Source organism: Leptodactylus fuscus, chromosome 9 (assembly GCF_031893055.1).
Source record: "Leptodactylus fuscus isolate aLepFus1 chromosome 9, aLepFus1.hap2, whole genome shotgun sequence".
In the NCBI taxonomy this organism is placed as follows: domain Eukaryota; kingdom Metazoa; phylum Chordata; class Amphibia; order Anura; family Leptodactylidae; genus Leptodactylus; species Leptodactylus fuscus.
The window spans coordinates 76,158,831-76,175,730 of NC_134273.1; the positions used below are offsets into that span (position 1 = coordinate 76,158,831).

General features: G+C 41.8%; 1 protein-coding gene across 1 annotated transcript in view; it reads left to right on the forward strand.

Annotated features, from left to right (window-relative positions):
- Nucleotides 1-16,900, forward strand: part of PTPRG (protein tyrosine phosphatase receptor type G) — a 361,431-nt gene that overhangs the window by 266,791 nt on the left and 77,740 nt on the right. Inside the window, exons 10-12 of the mRNA XM_075287326.1 lie at nucleotides 5,297-5,405; nucleotides 9,621-9,670; nucleotides 11,192-11,915. Coding sequence (XP_075143427.1) covers nucleotides 5,297-5,405; nucleotides 9,621-9,670; nucleotides 11,192-11,915 — 883 coding nt within the window. The remainder of the gene's footprint in view (nucleotides 1-5,296; nucleotides 5,406-9,620; nucleotides 9,671-11,191; nucleotides 11,916-16,900) is intronic.

Below are 16,900 nucleotides of genomic sequence, written 5' to 3' on the forward strand. Positions count from 1 at the left end.
TCCTGGGGATAGGGGATAAATGTCTATATTGGGAAAAGACCTTTACGTTGAAGCTTCACTTTGTGGGAAAACTGAAAAATTAGATAGATAGATAGAAGATAGATAGATAGATAGATAGATAGATAGATAGATAGATAGATAGATTCTACAAAAAAGAAAAACAAAAATGGAAACACAGTTTTTTCGTGACATGTGGCTTCAGCCTGTAGAGGTTTACAACCTAATGTCTGGTTGACTTTCAGCCATCACTGATGACACCAGATTGACTTTCTTCAGCAGCCCTTTCCTACCTGAGGAGCTACCTAATTGAATTTCTATAGCACTCGCTAGATGAAAAATCCGATACCTGATCTTCTACATTTCCATGTTGACACTTTCTTATAAGCCTCCTAATCGGTGTATGGAGGACAGAAAATCAGATCTTGGTCTATCATAAAGTTCCCTTCTTTCCCGATTGCCGACTCTGACACCCCTATTACTAACAGCATATGACCCCTTTAAATCCAGACAAAATATGTTTGACACTTCAAAAAACACAATATACAATTTGCCCCGAGAGAGTGAGTAAGTGAAGGAAATATCTGACAGACCATCTTTCAGGTTAACTACTTTGTTTTTTTGGATACAACAGACTTGTAAAAATGAGAAACCAATCATGACTTGGATGAGAATGCGGGCAATCCCTAGTAGCCTAAGGGTTAAAAGGAGATTTGACCAGTCAGAGGAAAAAAAATGACTTCTCCGAATTGCTTTTAAATGCAAATATTATTTCAGCGCCACACTATTTTAGGATTTCCCCAGTTCAGCATTCTCGTCTTTAAACCAGAGCACATTTCTTTTGCCCTTGCAAAGAATCAAAGTAACACTTCCAGGTTCCAGAGAGCTTCATTTAATGTTAATCTGAACCGGCTGGTAACATAGCGAAATCTGGAATTGTGTACGTACATGAAAAAATGCCAGCGCCTACAATACATCTCCTAATGACTTTTTTCTTTTATTTCTGAATGTGCAGTCCTCTGGGCCTGCTCCATAACTTATACAATAACACTCCCAGATAAAGATTACTTTCCTTCATTTCCATTTATATTTTCTGTTCCCCCACTAGACATTGTTATCTGGGTCACGTAGAGAAGTACTTTGGTTCAAAGAATAGAGAAGGAATCAATTGAGCGACGCACAAGGTTACAATGTTCCAGGATGAGTTTCTTTGTAACAATTACATTATCATAAGGGACGTCAGTAGGGTGTTGGGGGGGGGGATGGGAAACATGGTGCAATAATTAGCAAACGCAACCTGTCCTGAGAATAGGGTTCATATCACTGGCAGTTCATGAATGTGGGTTGATGTCGGGAACTGGATGTTAATTGTGCAAAATTAATTGAAAATCGGGATTTTTTTTTATCTTCGGCACTATAGGCGATATGAAATTCTAGTTATTTGATATTACATACAAGAAAGCTTTTACTTTGATTTCTTCGGAAGATAGATGAGACAATACCAGCGTGAGACGTAATTGCTACCAATAAAAAAAAAAATCTATTTCAATTTTCATCTCAAAAATGAAAACTTACATTTTTTAATGAAATTTTCTCAAATAATTGTTTACTTCTGATCAACCACACAAGGATCATCAGTATATTTGGCTACACACTCGGTCTACTGATTAGAGTAGGGTTTTGAAGTGATACCTAAAAATAAATCCTAATGTAAGCCATTAAGTGGGCACTTTTTGGTGTCAGAAGTGGGACATACCAATTAATGATTTCCTATGATTGATATTCTAGGAAATTTTCAACCAAAGACATGGTTTTAACTATTTTCAGTAGGCTTTATTTTTTGTAGGATACACAAGGGCAAAAACATAGATTATAAACAATAAGCTTGAGACTTCTGTGTGTCTGACATTTTAATGTTTGAATTGGGAAATTTACGTTAATAATGTCTTTGTACAAGAAGATTTCCCAAAATGTTTGCACTTCTGACATAGCTCTTATTATTTCAAATGACAATTAAGGGGTGAGGGTCCATCTCAAAGAATGTCCAAAACATGGTTCACAAATCACGAGTGAGATCTTTTTGTATCTGTGTGGTTTTCATTATGTAGATATAACACTGCCATAATCTGAAAACATCATACATACTCGAGTATAAGCCAAATTTTTCAGCACAGTTTTTGTGCTGAAAAAGCCCCCCTCGGCTTATACTAGAGTCAGCAAAAAAAAAAAAAAAATATATATATATATAGAATCTCCCATAAAATAGTGGGGAAAAAAATAGAAGCTTTAAAAGTAAATAAAAAAAAATAAAAGTTCTAAATCCCTCCTTTCCCTAGAATACATACAATACAATAGTAGAAAATTACTGTGAAAAACCTATACATTAGGTATCCCTGTGTCTGACAGTGCCCGGTCTACTGAATATAGGGGATCTGCAGTGCTCCTGTTCCATCAGGAAGGGGTTAATAGGAGCACTCCAGATCCCTATAGTCAGCCAGACTGAATTCTAAGTGGAAGAAAAAAAAAAAAATCCTCAAGCTCAGGGAAGGGGGAGACAGACAACCAAAACACCCCCTCCCCTTCCCCAGCACCCAGCACCTACTACACCCAAAATCTCCGACCATTTTAATTTTTGAAATTTTCCAGTAGTTGCTGCATTTCCCCCCCTCGGCTTATACTCGAGTCAATAAGTTTTCCCAGTTTTTTGTGGTAAAATTAGATGCCTCGGCTTATATTGGGGTCAGCTTATACTCGAGTATATACGGTATTTAATCATAATTGAGAGCCCTAAATATTCCCAAATTTGTAAAATGAGGAAGATGATTTTACTATACTATGTACTCCAAAAAAAAATTGGTGCATGGCCCTGATTTTGTTTGCCTAAAATGTGCCACTTTGTTGGTTTTCCTCCCTGCTCTCCACTTTTTAAACCAGTGGCAAGACTAGAGCTGAGATTTAGGGCAGGGGCACCTTGGCTCTTCAGATTTACTATGATGTCAAAACACAGGTGTGAGTTATAGTCTATAGTGATGATATTTTGGTACACAGGACCTCCTGAGGTGCCGCAGTATTATTAGGATACTAGTCGTAATAAATTATCCGTACTATGTTTTTCCACTTGTGATAATATGAGAGGCTCATTATTTTCTAGAAAGTGTTTTTGACTTTAGACTGTTGACTAAGATTAAAGAGTAGGTTGAACTAGATGGAACGTATATACTGATGACAGTGAGCAAGAAGCCTGGTGGCACACACCTCAAGGAATAAACATGGACGTGGAACAGTTAGAAGCTTTATTCGATGAGATCTCATTGAATAAAGCTTCTTACTATTCCACGTCCATGTTTGTTCCTTGAGCCGTGTGCCACCAGGCTTCTTGCTCACTGTCATCAGTGTAAACGTACCAGTTTCGATACCAACTCTGGTCGGTTTGTGACCCCCACCTGACCATTGTGTTGTTATATCCTACAACTCATCCCAGGAACTTGGCAGCGGTCTGTTTTCTCTAGCTCAGATTGGAGGTTCGGGTTGGTATACCGCATTGTTCATCAAAGATCCTCAAGGGGAGAGCAGTTATGTGTTTTTTCCTCCCACTGTTTTTTGAACTAGATGGATCTACTTCTTTATTTTTGAGGTGCCACCTGCCCGTATTAAACCTTGCTTTATAATTCTGGTCAATCTCTATTCATGTTGCTGTAGCAATCTGTTATCCAAGTCCATCTGTGCATGTAAAATAGAGATTCAGCTTTACAAAAATAGTAGTGGTTAACGGTTGACCTTTCTGAAGTATTTTTTGGTCCTCCTTCACACTCTACAGGTGATGAACCTTGATTTATGACTTTCCCACTTAGCAGTGGTTTTTGAGGTTTGCCTCAAGACTAGAGATGAGCGAACAGTAAAATGTTCGAGATTCGTTTTGAGTAGCCCCTCAATATTTGACTACTCGAATCGAATATCGAACCCTATTATACTCTATGGGGGGAATATGCTCATTTCAGGGGTAGGCAACGTTCGATCAAATTATACTTACCAAGTCCACGAGTGAGGGTCGGGCTGGATCCTCCGAGAAGTCTTCTCCGTGCAGCATCCCCGCGGCGCCTTCTGGCTCTGAATTCACTCTGCCAGGCATCGGGCCTGGGCAGAGCAGACTGCGCATGCCCGCACTACAAGCGGGCATGCGCAGTCGGCTCTGCCCAGGCCCGATGCCTGGCAGAGTGAATTCAGAGCCGGAAGACACTGCGGGGACGCTGCACGGAGAAGACTTCTAAAGGTAGGAGAAGAACCAGCGTTGATTGGCTGACTGTATAGCATTCGGCCAATTAATGCTGGTTCTGCATCGAACTTTTCCATTCGAATAGCGAGTGGTACTCGATCGAGTACGAGCATTTCGAATACCGTAATATTTGATCGAATACCTACTTGATCGAAAACTACTCGATCATCTCTACTCAAGACATAACGTTGGTAGTCCAAGGTTACAACAACCTTAGACCACCCCTGAGGACCCCGGTCCAAGCTAAACTTTTTGTAGTACTTGACAACTGAGCAAAGTCATTTAGTTGCTCTGGTCAGTAGTTGTACTTTTTTGCTTGTTCTGTTCTTCCGAAACTCTAAAACTTCACTCTATTTGTAGACAGCCATCTCTATAATGTCTGAACATCACTGTGTTCGGTCTATGTATAGAACATTGTGTTAAAGTCTAATAACACCTGGGGAGTCTGGGGACAAATAGTTCTGCTGTCTTAAGCTCAGGCGGTGACATTTTTTTTTTTTCCCGGTAACAAAGGACATTTCAATGTTCTGCTTGAGAAGTAAATTGAAGTAGAGAGGGGTGTGCTCCGCGCTCATTATTTACGGGGGCTACTTATGATATCGCCTTTGGCTTGGGCATGTAGCACAGACACTTCATCGGTTTTATTGCGCCATAAAAAAAGGCATAAAAGCCAGAGAGACAAACAAGTGAAAAATACATAGATTCCAACTGATCTATCATTTTATTGGCCGCATAAATATTTTCCGACGTTTCTTTGTGAAGGCGAGCATTATTGAGCTCTTAAAATTGCTTTTTTAATGACATCCATGACAGTTTTAAATTAATACCTTGTAGTGTATTTAGGGACTCGGAGCTTTTTGGGCGAATGTTTTAGAGAGTGTGATATGAATATAGAAAATATCATTCAGTACAGTAGGAGACTGGGAATATTCCCGGCTGTTGTTGTCTGGCCCGGTTAAGGAATCTAGAACCTTGACGTTGCGAACAGACCATGTGACTGTATTTTTGTTGTATTTTTTTGTACAGAACGTCACCATTAACCACGTCTCGCCCGATATCCTATACCTGTTCCGAGTGCAGGCAGTGTGTCGTAACGATATGCGGAGTGACTTCAGCCAAACAATGCTGTTTCAAGGTAAGAAATCTTCCTGGTTTGGGTAATGGATATATTTATGGTTATTCTTTATCGTGGGTGGTAAAGTGAACCCCCATATTGTCTACTTGGTCCCATGGTGGTATTCTGGCCTTGGTTCTAAAAGGCTTTGGGGAATCCAAGGGTTTAAAGGGCCTGTACAAGTTTAAGATAAGATAAGATAATCCTTTAATAGTCCCACCTTGGGGAAATTTCAGATTTAGTTTCAGTTTAAAGGCATCCTGTAAGCAGGGATTGACCTACCAAGCCACTATCGCCAGTGGGTTGGTGGCATAAAAACAAGTGTAAATATACCCGTGCTGTCATATATAGCAGTGGTATAGCATGGAAAGTGAACTTTAATTCCATCCACTTTACTAGTGTTCTGTCTGGGCTCTCTGGAGACTGTTTGCTGTGACCTCACCTAACCACTGCTCGCAACACACTAAAAAGCAAGTCAAAAAGGGCGTAGGTGGCAGACAACTGGTAAAAATGACCTTCCTACTTGTCTCAGTCCAATGATGCCCCTCTCAAAGTCTGTCAATAGGAAAAAAAATGTGTAAGTGTCCTGGAGGCGTGTCTATTAGTCAGCCGTTTCTTACCAGTATGTACACTACCCAAAAGTAGCCTCTGAGACCTTTTTTATAGGGCAGGTCAGAAGCACCTTTTTATGCCCTCTTGTGGCAAGACTCAGAGTCCACAACTGTTTTTTCTTAGCCCATGGGTGAGTGTGTATATATAATATATATATGTGTGTGTATATAAAATATATATAGCTTGTTTTGTTGGAATCTTTTATAAATTAGGCCAATTAATTTCCAGAAACGGTAACAGCTTTACGACACTCTAAAAATGAGCTGTCAGGAACCAAACAGGCATGTTGCGTTTTGCAATTAAGATATGCAAAATAATTTAACTCCTTGTTTGACGGCCGACGTGAAGCTCGCGGCAGCCGCTTGGATTGGCAGATGTCTGTAGCAGAAATGACAATCCTGGAATTGTTGCTCCCAAAAAAAAAAAAAATTCAGAAATTAAGCAAATATTTACTGGGCACTTTGCAGAGTGTAAAAAAGTTGATGTTTTCATGGATGGTAAACCTGAAAATTAATCTGGATAGACACTGCCTGCTGACAGCCCCTACAGAGGAGTAATGGAGCGAGAGCTGCTGAACTTGCAAGTCTTCACATAAGATCCTAAATCAATCTGTTAAGCTTAATTAGTGCATCTGTTGTTGGCTCTAGAGAGGCCCAGAGCTATACAACGTTACTTACCCCATGCAATAGAACTTTCTTTACCGGTGACCCAACCAGAGTTGAGAACGTGGGTAACTGCTCGCTTGTGATGATGCCCATTAATATCCAAATTCATCAAGTGGTAGAACTGGAAATATCACCGAAAACCTTTCCGATTTACAGTCATTTCAACAAAATACAAATTAGGAGTGTACCAGTGGTCTCTTAGTCAAAAACTAAACCTTATATTTATTCCTGTTGACCTAACGATTATAAGACAACTTGCTTTCGAGCAACTATTGGAGCAAAGTCGATAAAAAAAAAATTGTCACAAATTTATGAGGATGGCCAGCCACTTAAAAAAAAAAAAAAAAAAAAAAAAAAAAAAAAAAAACAATTAAAAAATACTACACTACTAAGAATGATATAAAATAAGTAACACTTGCTTTGCCCATCCACTGCTACTCTTATTCTGAAGCTTCCTGGGTTCCCCAGTCTTTGTATCCATGCCTTGAGTAATGATGTCCAGAAACTGACGCGGAGCACTATTTGCAGAATTGATTTCGGGGATGTTGGTATATCATCGCTACACCCAGTGATTGGCGACAGCAGCCACATGTCCACATGTCATCACTGGAGGTCAGGATCAACAGACCAGTGGAGAACCCAAGAAGTGTTTGAATGGGAGCAGTGGGGGGATTGGTAGGTTAGGTAGTACTACTTTTCTGAAATTTTAGATGGCCTGGCATCAGGGGTGAACATACCCCTTTCGCCGCCCGAAGGAGGGGGCAGAGCGGGGCGAAGCAAAGGGCGGGGCTTAGCGGCGTTCGCAGGCACAGAGAGGACCTGCTCTCTGCCTGAGCGTGAGGGGAGGCCACTGGAGCAGCGCTGCTTCAGCGGCCTCCCCAATCCACCGCTCGGTGCTAAGCCAGTCCAGGACAGCAAAAATGCCTCCCTCCCTGGGGCCCTGACATAGCACTGCCTGAAGCGGTTGCTTCAGGTCGCCTCATGGGAGGTGCGGCGCTGCCTGACATCTCCACAAATCGCAAAGGTGTCACAAATTAAATTGCAGACAATAAAAAAAAAATTAAAAAAAATTCTCACCTGTCCCTGGTGCTCTGGTGTCTCCAAGCAGTCCAGTCCAGCTGTTCCAACGTTTTTTCAGGCAGATATCCCCATCGCATGTGACCGCGGTGTTGTATGTGGTGGGGATTTGGTCCAATCGGCAGTCTGCAAAGTATACGAGGCGTTACAACCTGTGATGGCCCATGTCCCTTTCCTTTAACTGCTTATTTGCTGTAGTGGTCACGTGACTGCTGAAGCCAATCAATGGTCTAAGGAAAGGAACACCGGATGTCACAATTCCGCAGGCACTTCTACCGCAAGAAATCGGAGCAACAGAACCGAGCACCGGGGACAAGTGTTATACCTATATAGATAACATCCATCACTGCTTCCACTACTGACAATAGATGATGTCACAGCTTATCTCCTCCCCCTCTCTGCACTGAGCATGTCTAGAAGACTCTCCATAGACCTCTATATGTCTGCTGCAATCTATCGCTGTCTATGGCCATGAGCTTGCTGTAAAGCATATCACTAAATGCTGTTAACAGAGTAAAGGAAAAACTCAGGCAAGATGGCCGCCGCCATATTCGTGCAAAAAATATAGAATAAAAAAAATTACAATCAGGAAATAACTATAACTACCTCATTTTAAGAAATGAAGACAAACGATTCTCATCCACACATTGTGCGCCGCAGGTTTTCCTGCAGTGTCTGACGCTGCGGGTTCTGGACCTGCAGCATGCCGGTTATCGCTGTAGGTTCAGGATGATTTTCAGCCTTTACAATGTCCTTATCCTAAAAAACAATCCACATCTCAATAAAGGCAAATTGTAATGGTCACAAGTGTGTTGTGAGTGACTGTCCTCATGCCGTGGGGATTTATGGCTGACCTTACTACAGATATTCTGTCACCTATGTCATTCGTTGCCAACGTCCTTCCGTGTCATTTTATATTCTCTCCGTGTCCTTCACTTCGGCTATAAACATTCAAGGCTGTTTAGAGAGATTAAAAATCTGGTTCTTTTGTAGTCGCTTTCAGATACTTCTAATAATATAACAACCCCGTGAACAGATTATTGTAGAAGTCAATAGGATAAAATCTAAAATGATCTAATAGTATCAAAAAACATACAAATAATACTCAGGACTGGGTAAGGGAGAAGGTGTATATAAGTAAAACGGAGAGGTGTGTATTTTTGTGCAACAGTGCCACTTCTGTTTTATAGGCTGTATCCGGTATTGCACCTTGACTGTAGTCAAGTCAATGGGACTGCATTGCAATAGCAGACGCAGCCCGTGGACAGACTGACTTTTTTAACACTTTGGATTACCCCAATAGAACCTTTCACCACCTCTCTGCAGCCTTCAATAGGGGCAACTCTACTGATTCTGGAACCCTTTCTCTAGCCCCCCGCCGTGCCTGAAAAATCCAGTGCTTGTTTCAGCTTCCGATAGTATAACTAGGCTCTCTACCATCAAGTGGGTGGTCCTGGAAGAGACCAGATAGTCTGAGACCACCCAACTGACGGTAGACAGCCTAATTAGCCTAATTGTCTAGTGCTATATATATTATATATAATTATTGTCCTATATTTCCAGGATCTGAGTCCAGTTAAACGTTGTAGATATCCATTTTATGACTTTCTTCTAACTTGTTCCCCGTCCTCCAAATTCTCTCCGCATCCTCCACCATTAGAATATTAAGCCTGATTAGGAGCAAATTACAATTTTAGAATTCTGACGAAATGTATTTTTGGAATTTAAAATTTCATCGTTTTCCTGTATCATCTTATATTCCTGTAGGGAGGTAGGGTAGTAAGGGATCGGGAAGAAGAACCATTCATGGCCATAAATCTACTCTGGACTATTATGCCATGTCAAAAAAAGATTTAAGATTTCTTTTCCATTTTTCTTTCAGCCAACACGACTCGAATATTTGAAGGGACCAGGATTGTGAAGACAGGAGTGGTAAGTATAGGATTACCTTCCTGATGTGATGACTTCAGGTTCTGACGTTACAGTGAGCCTCCATGATGAAGCTTCATGTCCATAACCATTCCTCACCCGTCATCTCATAGAGGTGGAGAGACAAAATATGGCAAAGACTTGAACTGTAGAAGCGATATATCCATTCTAGGCCTACACGTGGTAGTGCAGTATAATGTAGGGCAGTGCAGTCTATCGTATCTTCTATCTATCTCATATCTATCTATTATCGATCTATCTATCATCTATTATCTATCTAATCTCATATCTATTTATCTATCAATCAATCATCTATTATCGATTTATCTATCATCTATTTATCTATCTCTCTATCTATCACCATTCTCTATAATCCATTGATCTGTTCTATCTTTCTATCCATCCATCTCTCTTTCTATTCTCTCTTTCTATACTCTCTCTATCATGACTCCATTATCCGTCTCCTGCCTGTCCCCTGCACACCGAGCTCTTCTGTCCACAGCTGTAATAATAACAGGTAGCACTTTATATCCAAGTTTTGCTTTGGACCTTAAACTCTGTGTCCGGAGGAAGTAAATTGAATGTTGTTAGGAAATCCGTATTCTTCAGTCTGTGCCAATTTTTTTTTATTATTATTTTTGCCGCTAAGCTGCACATTACAGAGGGGAATCTGCTGACTGTATGACACAATGGTGACATCCGGTGGACACAAATGTAATTAAAATCCGAGAACAGAAAATGTGTTTGTTCTTTGGAGACTTAGTGAGCAGTTGTGTTTGGTGCCGCCTTACATTGGATAGTCCCCGTGTAATACATTCTGCTGAGACCCCCCATTCTCCCCAGTGTCAGGTTATATGCTATAATATGGTCTATAAGTAGCCATGTGCCTTGTGAAATACAGTATTGGTGCTCATGGTGCAGTTCTGCCAGATAATACTGCCATACAATTACCTAACTGGGCCACCGCCAGTGTGCATGTACTGAAACCTCTCCACATGTCCACTTCTTTTTTAAAGTGTGGCCTTAGAGGTCATCGAGGACTTAGCCTGTCCTTAAGATTAGTTGTCTGATTTCATACAGACCGCCATGATGCAGCCAGAGGCCAAAAATATCACCCAGAAATCCAAAGCTAAAGTGGCTGAGTTGGGCGATGATTTCAGAGGAGAGGTGGAGCACTTGCACCCGACTGTAGTCAAATCTAACAAATCAGGCCCCGCCCTCAGTGCACTTAGAGGCTGATTTAAATATCCATAAAATTATTTCTGCCTTGCTTCTTTCTGCTCTACTAGTTACTCCTAGGACGAGGTAGACGCCCTTTACGGTATATGGACAGAGGTTAATTTTGGGACCAGGATTCCATAACCCCGCAGTCACCCGCATGTTTTATGATTTGAACCTAGTGTCTTATTTTATCTTAGAAGCAGAATAAGAAAGCTCAGAGAAAGATTTCCACCAGTGCACTTTCTAAAAGTCTTCCTGCAGGTAACGTGCTGACTCTTCTTTTTCTGCTCTTTCTTCTACAAGCCTACTGCTTCCCCTGCTTCCTCCGCTGACATGGCTCCAATCAGTTCTGGATCCTCCACCTGGACTTCCTCTGGCATCCCCTTTTCTTTTGTTTCCATGGCCACTGGAATGGGCCCTTCTTCAAGTGGGAGCCAAGCTACGGTGGCCTCTGTGGTGACAAGTACTCTTCTTGCTGGTCTTGGGTTTAGCGGTGGTGGTTTACCTTCTTTTCCTAGCACTGTGTGGCCCACTCGCCTCCCCACTTCCTCTTCTGCCAGTAAGCAGGCCGCCAGGCCTGTCGTGTCTACTACTGAACCTTTACCGTCCACAGGCTCTGACAATGATGCGACTCCTACAAAAACCAGCGAAGGGGCTGAGGAGGGGGACAAAGATGAAAAAGGCGAGGGGGAAGAGGGTGAGCGAGAGCAGGAGGAGGAAGGCGAGGATGGCGAGAAGAAGGAGAAGAGTGACGTAGCTACACATTCTTCAGATGTGCAGAACCACACAGAGTCCACCATGACTACAGAAAGTGCTGATGGCCAAAAAGACCCCGGCACTAACAAAACTTTAAGAGACCCCGAGCAAAAGCAAAATACCACTTTAATAGACTGGGATACACCTGCTGGAAGTACAGTCCCTTTACAAACCACAGTGCCATCCACAGAAGATTATGATCAGGATCCAAGTACATATACTCCAGAAAAAGATGGGACAGACTTGGACAACAGATCCACTGTTTACCAAGGTTGGTGACTAGATCTATCATCTTCGAGGCTAAACCAGTATCTTCTGTGTCCTTAAACCTACTGACTTTTCTTACTAAAAGAATGTTTCCTTTGTTGAGAACTTCTGTACATAGAACTAACCTTTGCTCAAGATTCCTGTACATATCACTAACCTCACCGCTCCATGTCTTGACATCACCCATCCCTTTCTTTTTAATCCGTTCCTCGATAATTTTCTGACTCAACTTTTTTTTTCCCGTTTTTGTTACCAAATGTGAAATGAAGAATTTTTTCTGATGTTTTCTCTAAGTTTAAGAATAATGTACAGTACTTTTTAATCTTTTTGCATTTGGCCGGAAGGACAATGAAGGGTATTGACGTGTAATTCTGTACAATGGTGGATCCTCGTAGTGGGCGATGGTATTAAGCACAGAACATTTGATGGCAAGGACATGAATACAAAAAGGGGTCCCATTCTCCTCATTTAAAGGGACTGTCCAAGGAGTCTTTTTGTTACTTCCCCAAGAGTGTTTGCTGTACTTTTTGGGTTCTGGGCTGGTTCTGATCCTGGATCACTTGATCGGAGCCAGCTCCTCCTCCTCCTTTCTCTCCCGTTTTCATCAATAGTTACCTAGCCTCCATGGGGTGGTAGTCTGGTAGTCCTAATGGCAGGATATTGGAGAGGAGCGCAGAGGCGAGCAACATGGAGGCTAGGTGCTGGTTTCCAAGCCACAATTTGGTTGGAACCATCCCTGTATACTTAGGTACCCCTGGGGAGAGCGAGCCTAAAAAGACCCCCTGTACAACCCCTGGCGAGATGGTCACACGTGAATGCTCCTAGTCCATTCCATCTATACAGGACTGACCAGTTATCTGTGTCCTATAGATACTGACAGAGCACCGTTGGTCATGCTGACCGTTGCTCCATTCAACTTTAGGAGACTCTTCTCACCTGTCCTGCAGATAGTTAATAGGTTATGATTTGAGGACAACCCTTTAAGGGGCTGCCCTGAATTAGAAGAACATGGCGTCCTTCTTCTAAAAACCCTACCATCTCTGTCCATGGGTTGTTTTTGAGAATGTAGCTGAGCTCTAATAAAGTGAATGGGACCAAGTTAAAATGTAACAAAACGTTGGGCAAGTGTATCACTGTTTTTGGCCACTTTTTTGTAGTCTTGGACAACTTTGTTAAAGTTAAGCTCCAGTCTCCTAATAAAATCTTGGTATGGGGTGATAACAGGTTTTAGTCACGGTGTATGGAATGACGGATCTTAGATAACCCATAGTCCCCTGCGTTCCAAGTATGACAAGTAAGAATTATGGTAGCCATGCAATTTTCTGGACAACCAGCAGAGGGAGGTATATCTGCTCTGTATTCTGCACGCTGCAACGTATGCAGGGATTTGTAGCACTTTATTAAAACCATAGGCGCTACTAGCCCAAGGGACTGAAGGATTTTTAGGAGCACCAATTGCACCTATTACATATTTTTCTACAAGGAGACTGGAGGTTCCCGTTTTTAAGAGCGAAACTCCTTTGCTTATGTATAGAACTGTATAGGATCGCACAATCGCAACACTTCTTGCTAATGTACGGAAAGTTATAAGGGTCGTGTTTACATTGAAGATGGCAGGTGGAACCAGTTTTCAGGATTTTTCTGTGTTTCGAGTACTTTTTCGGTTTATAATAGATTGTTACAGATTTTAATGGTCGTAGCATTCGCAAGCATACACCCACATAAGGAAACAAGTGTTAATAAATGTCCACCTTTCCTCTATACAAACCTACGCTGGACTCCTTTGTATGTGGCTCGGGTAATATCCACATATACTATGGTATTTATATCTTTCCTAGCAGATTCGTAGAAGAAAACCAATAAAAATAGAAACTTTTTATAAAATATTGGGAGACTTTTTTTGTATTAAATTCCAGTAGACAACTTCACCTCGAGAAAGTTTGTAATTTCTTTAATACATTACGAAGAAATTGACCCAATTCTTGAATGTAGGTCTATATGGGTGACCTACTGGTCCCTTTATATATCCCTATACTCACCATTTCTGATGGCCTCAGGTTTGGTCATGTACTTATTACCTACGTCCATTCCATGTTCCACCGTAAAGAACATCAGTCTTGGGTTGTCCTCCAAGAGTCAGATCTTAGGTCTTCTTCATTCAATGGAAAGGTTCAGTTTATATACTAGTCTAAATACTTTGGCTAGGACATGTTGTTTTATGGGCACCCTCCAAGCATAGAGCTAGGACAAAGCAGGTTTAAGCAGTCCCCCAAAGCATGGAGCAACTGGGACCCATACCAAGGAACATCCTCTCTCCCAGCCATACCCTTGGCTTCCTCGAAGAGGAGCTGAGTTGAGGTAGCACCTAGACTTTGCAAAACTATTAACCTTCATAACTATCTGGAGGGATCTCCTCTCCTTGGCCACAAGGGTGTGATTGAGTCCCAAAAATAGCTTGTCCCTTGTGTAGACACAGTACAGCAGTATAAGTTATAGGAACCTCAAGGCGTCTTGCTGGTACTGGCCCGTTCACGGGGTCCTGGGTTCCTCGAGCCTCTTATTGGCAGGTGGCATCATATTTAGGGGAACCTTTATATTCTCAATATAGTCAATTTTGGGTTCAAGCACTTTGATAGTTAGAATAGAATGGACACCAGTATCACAAGAAAACCAAGTCATGTGTTGGAACATTGAAAGCTTCTGTACTTCGTTTTGGAAGGAAAGGGGCTACTAGTTCTCCGGGTAGTGTATTGAGAGTAAGGTTGGTTGGAAGCATTAGATCTTTATCTGCAGAACCATCTAAGGCTCGGTTCATATCTGTATTTGAGGATTCTGCTTGGGGACCCCCCTAATGGAAACCTATATGCATAAAAAAGTTCTTACCAAAGATAACCCGCGGACTCCATAGACTATAATGGGGTCCGTGTGCTTTCTGCACAAAACATGCAGAGAGAAAAGTGCTGCTTGCAGGATTTTTCTCTCCGCTTGTTTCATGCGGAAACCACACGGATCCCATTATGGTCAATGGGATCAGTGGGTTTCCTTCAGTATCTGCTTTTTTATGCGTATAGGTTTCCATTTGGAGGTCCACAAGTGGACACTCTGAATGGAAACCCCAACACAGACGTGAACCAGGCCTAAATTTGGTGAAATCTGCCAGGAGACTCCTGTCTGTGGTGATCAGACATATAAGATTACCAGCAGATGTAACTAAAGTAAGCGGATTCTGCAGATACGGGCAAGGCTCCATGCGAAACGATATGCACATTAGATCTCCTCCAGGAGGAAGAAAACTACATCCTACCATGATGAGCAGATCGCCTTCCTTCTGGAGGAGACCTAATGTGCAAAAATTCAAAGCAAAAATCAATTTATTGCTAACAAATCTTCCAGATAAGAGAACATTTGAGATGTACATGTCTATTATTTAGTTTGGCCTTGGTCTTACCATCTACAAGTCCAAAATTCTGCAAAAAAAAAAAAAGTTTGGTTTTTTTGCATAATATTAAAAAAAATTGTACATGAAATGTTTTTGCGTAGTCTCGTGCATTGGTCTCTACCCTGTAACCTCCGAGCTGTCTCCGCTGCAGCAGTCCGGGCTTGCAGTAATTTTTCTGCGGTCGGACAGTCACAGGTTAGAGATTAATCGCACCAGTTATAGCAGGATTCATCTGATCAATACCTGCAATCACAAGCTCACCGTTCCTCCTGTAACCTGTAGAGGGCAGCTCAGTGCTTTTCTGAAATTTTAATGCGATTTCTCCATCAGCTTGCAGGATTTTGCCCTAAAGGCATTGACATAATCTTTGAAATTCAATTTGTCACTATTATTTTGTTTTACGTTCGCAATTGAGAATTATTTATTAGAAATGCATTTTATTAAATTAACGTTAATTACGAGCTATTAAGGTGCATTCACATGGGACGTTGGATTTTTCGCCAGCGTACGATGACCTGAAGTGCAGTCGCTGCCAATTTTCACTGTGCAAGTCTGCAATAAAACAAACCAAAACACAATTTTGTGCAATTGTTGCCATTGCATAGGATCCGCAGAAAATCTGTTCTGTGTAGACATGCCCCAAAATATGTCAATTGCAAAGACAAAGAAAATGTAAAGATGTTTCCCCATAAATGCAATCCCTTCCCTGTCCATAGTAGAGGAATCAAAGAATCAAACAAACTTTATTGGCACGTCCGAATAGATATTTGGCTAGTAAAGTGTGTGTGTGTGGGGGGGGTGTTGGGGTAGAGAGTGGTGGGTGGGGGGTGATTTGGGGTATAACAGTCCGTGGGAGATAAGTTGTGGATAGATGGAGGTCTGACCGCTGGGACCCCACCGATAACAAATGGGGATCCCTTACCCTTTTTATGGGACTGTTGGAAATACCCAAATTACAGTCCTTGGCTATTGTCTTTGGTTGTCTTCGGCAGTCCTACGTGACCTCCACTCCATCCAGATGGGAGTGTAATGCACCCCTGTTCTCATAGTCAGTTGGGGTCCCCTACTGTGGATAGAGGATAAGCTGCATTTGAGGACAAGTCCCTTTTTGGTTTTCTTGAAGTCTTGGAATATCTCCCCAGTCAAGCAATGCACTGATAATAGGTTACCCTGATACCTGATACCTGATATGTCCAAAAACCGACCATAGTTCAGGTTAGCGAAAGAGCTTGTCTGCTTTGAACAATTCTTTTTTTCTAGAATGGCCCCTGCAAATTGATCTTAGTCCTTGTCCGATACAGCCATAAAATGGAAAATTCAGAATGTTAATTCCCCTGCAGTGCCACCATAGGAGAAATGAAGCATTGCACAATTCCCTTTGAAATCAGAGGGCCATTTAGTACATGGACATATTGGGTCCTCCAGACTGATGGACGCTCTTTACCCTTCTGAATAGATGCAGTTTCTGAACTGGCCAACCCTATATTAACTCAGAGTTCACCATTTGCCTATTTTTAAACCAAGTTTTTTTTATGTAGAACATTTTTTTT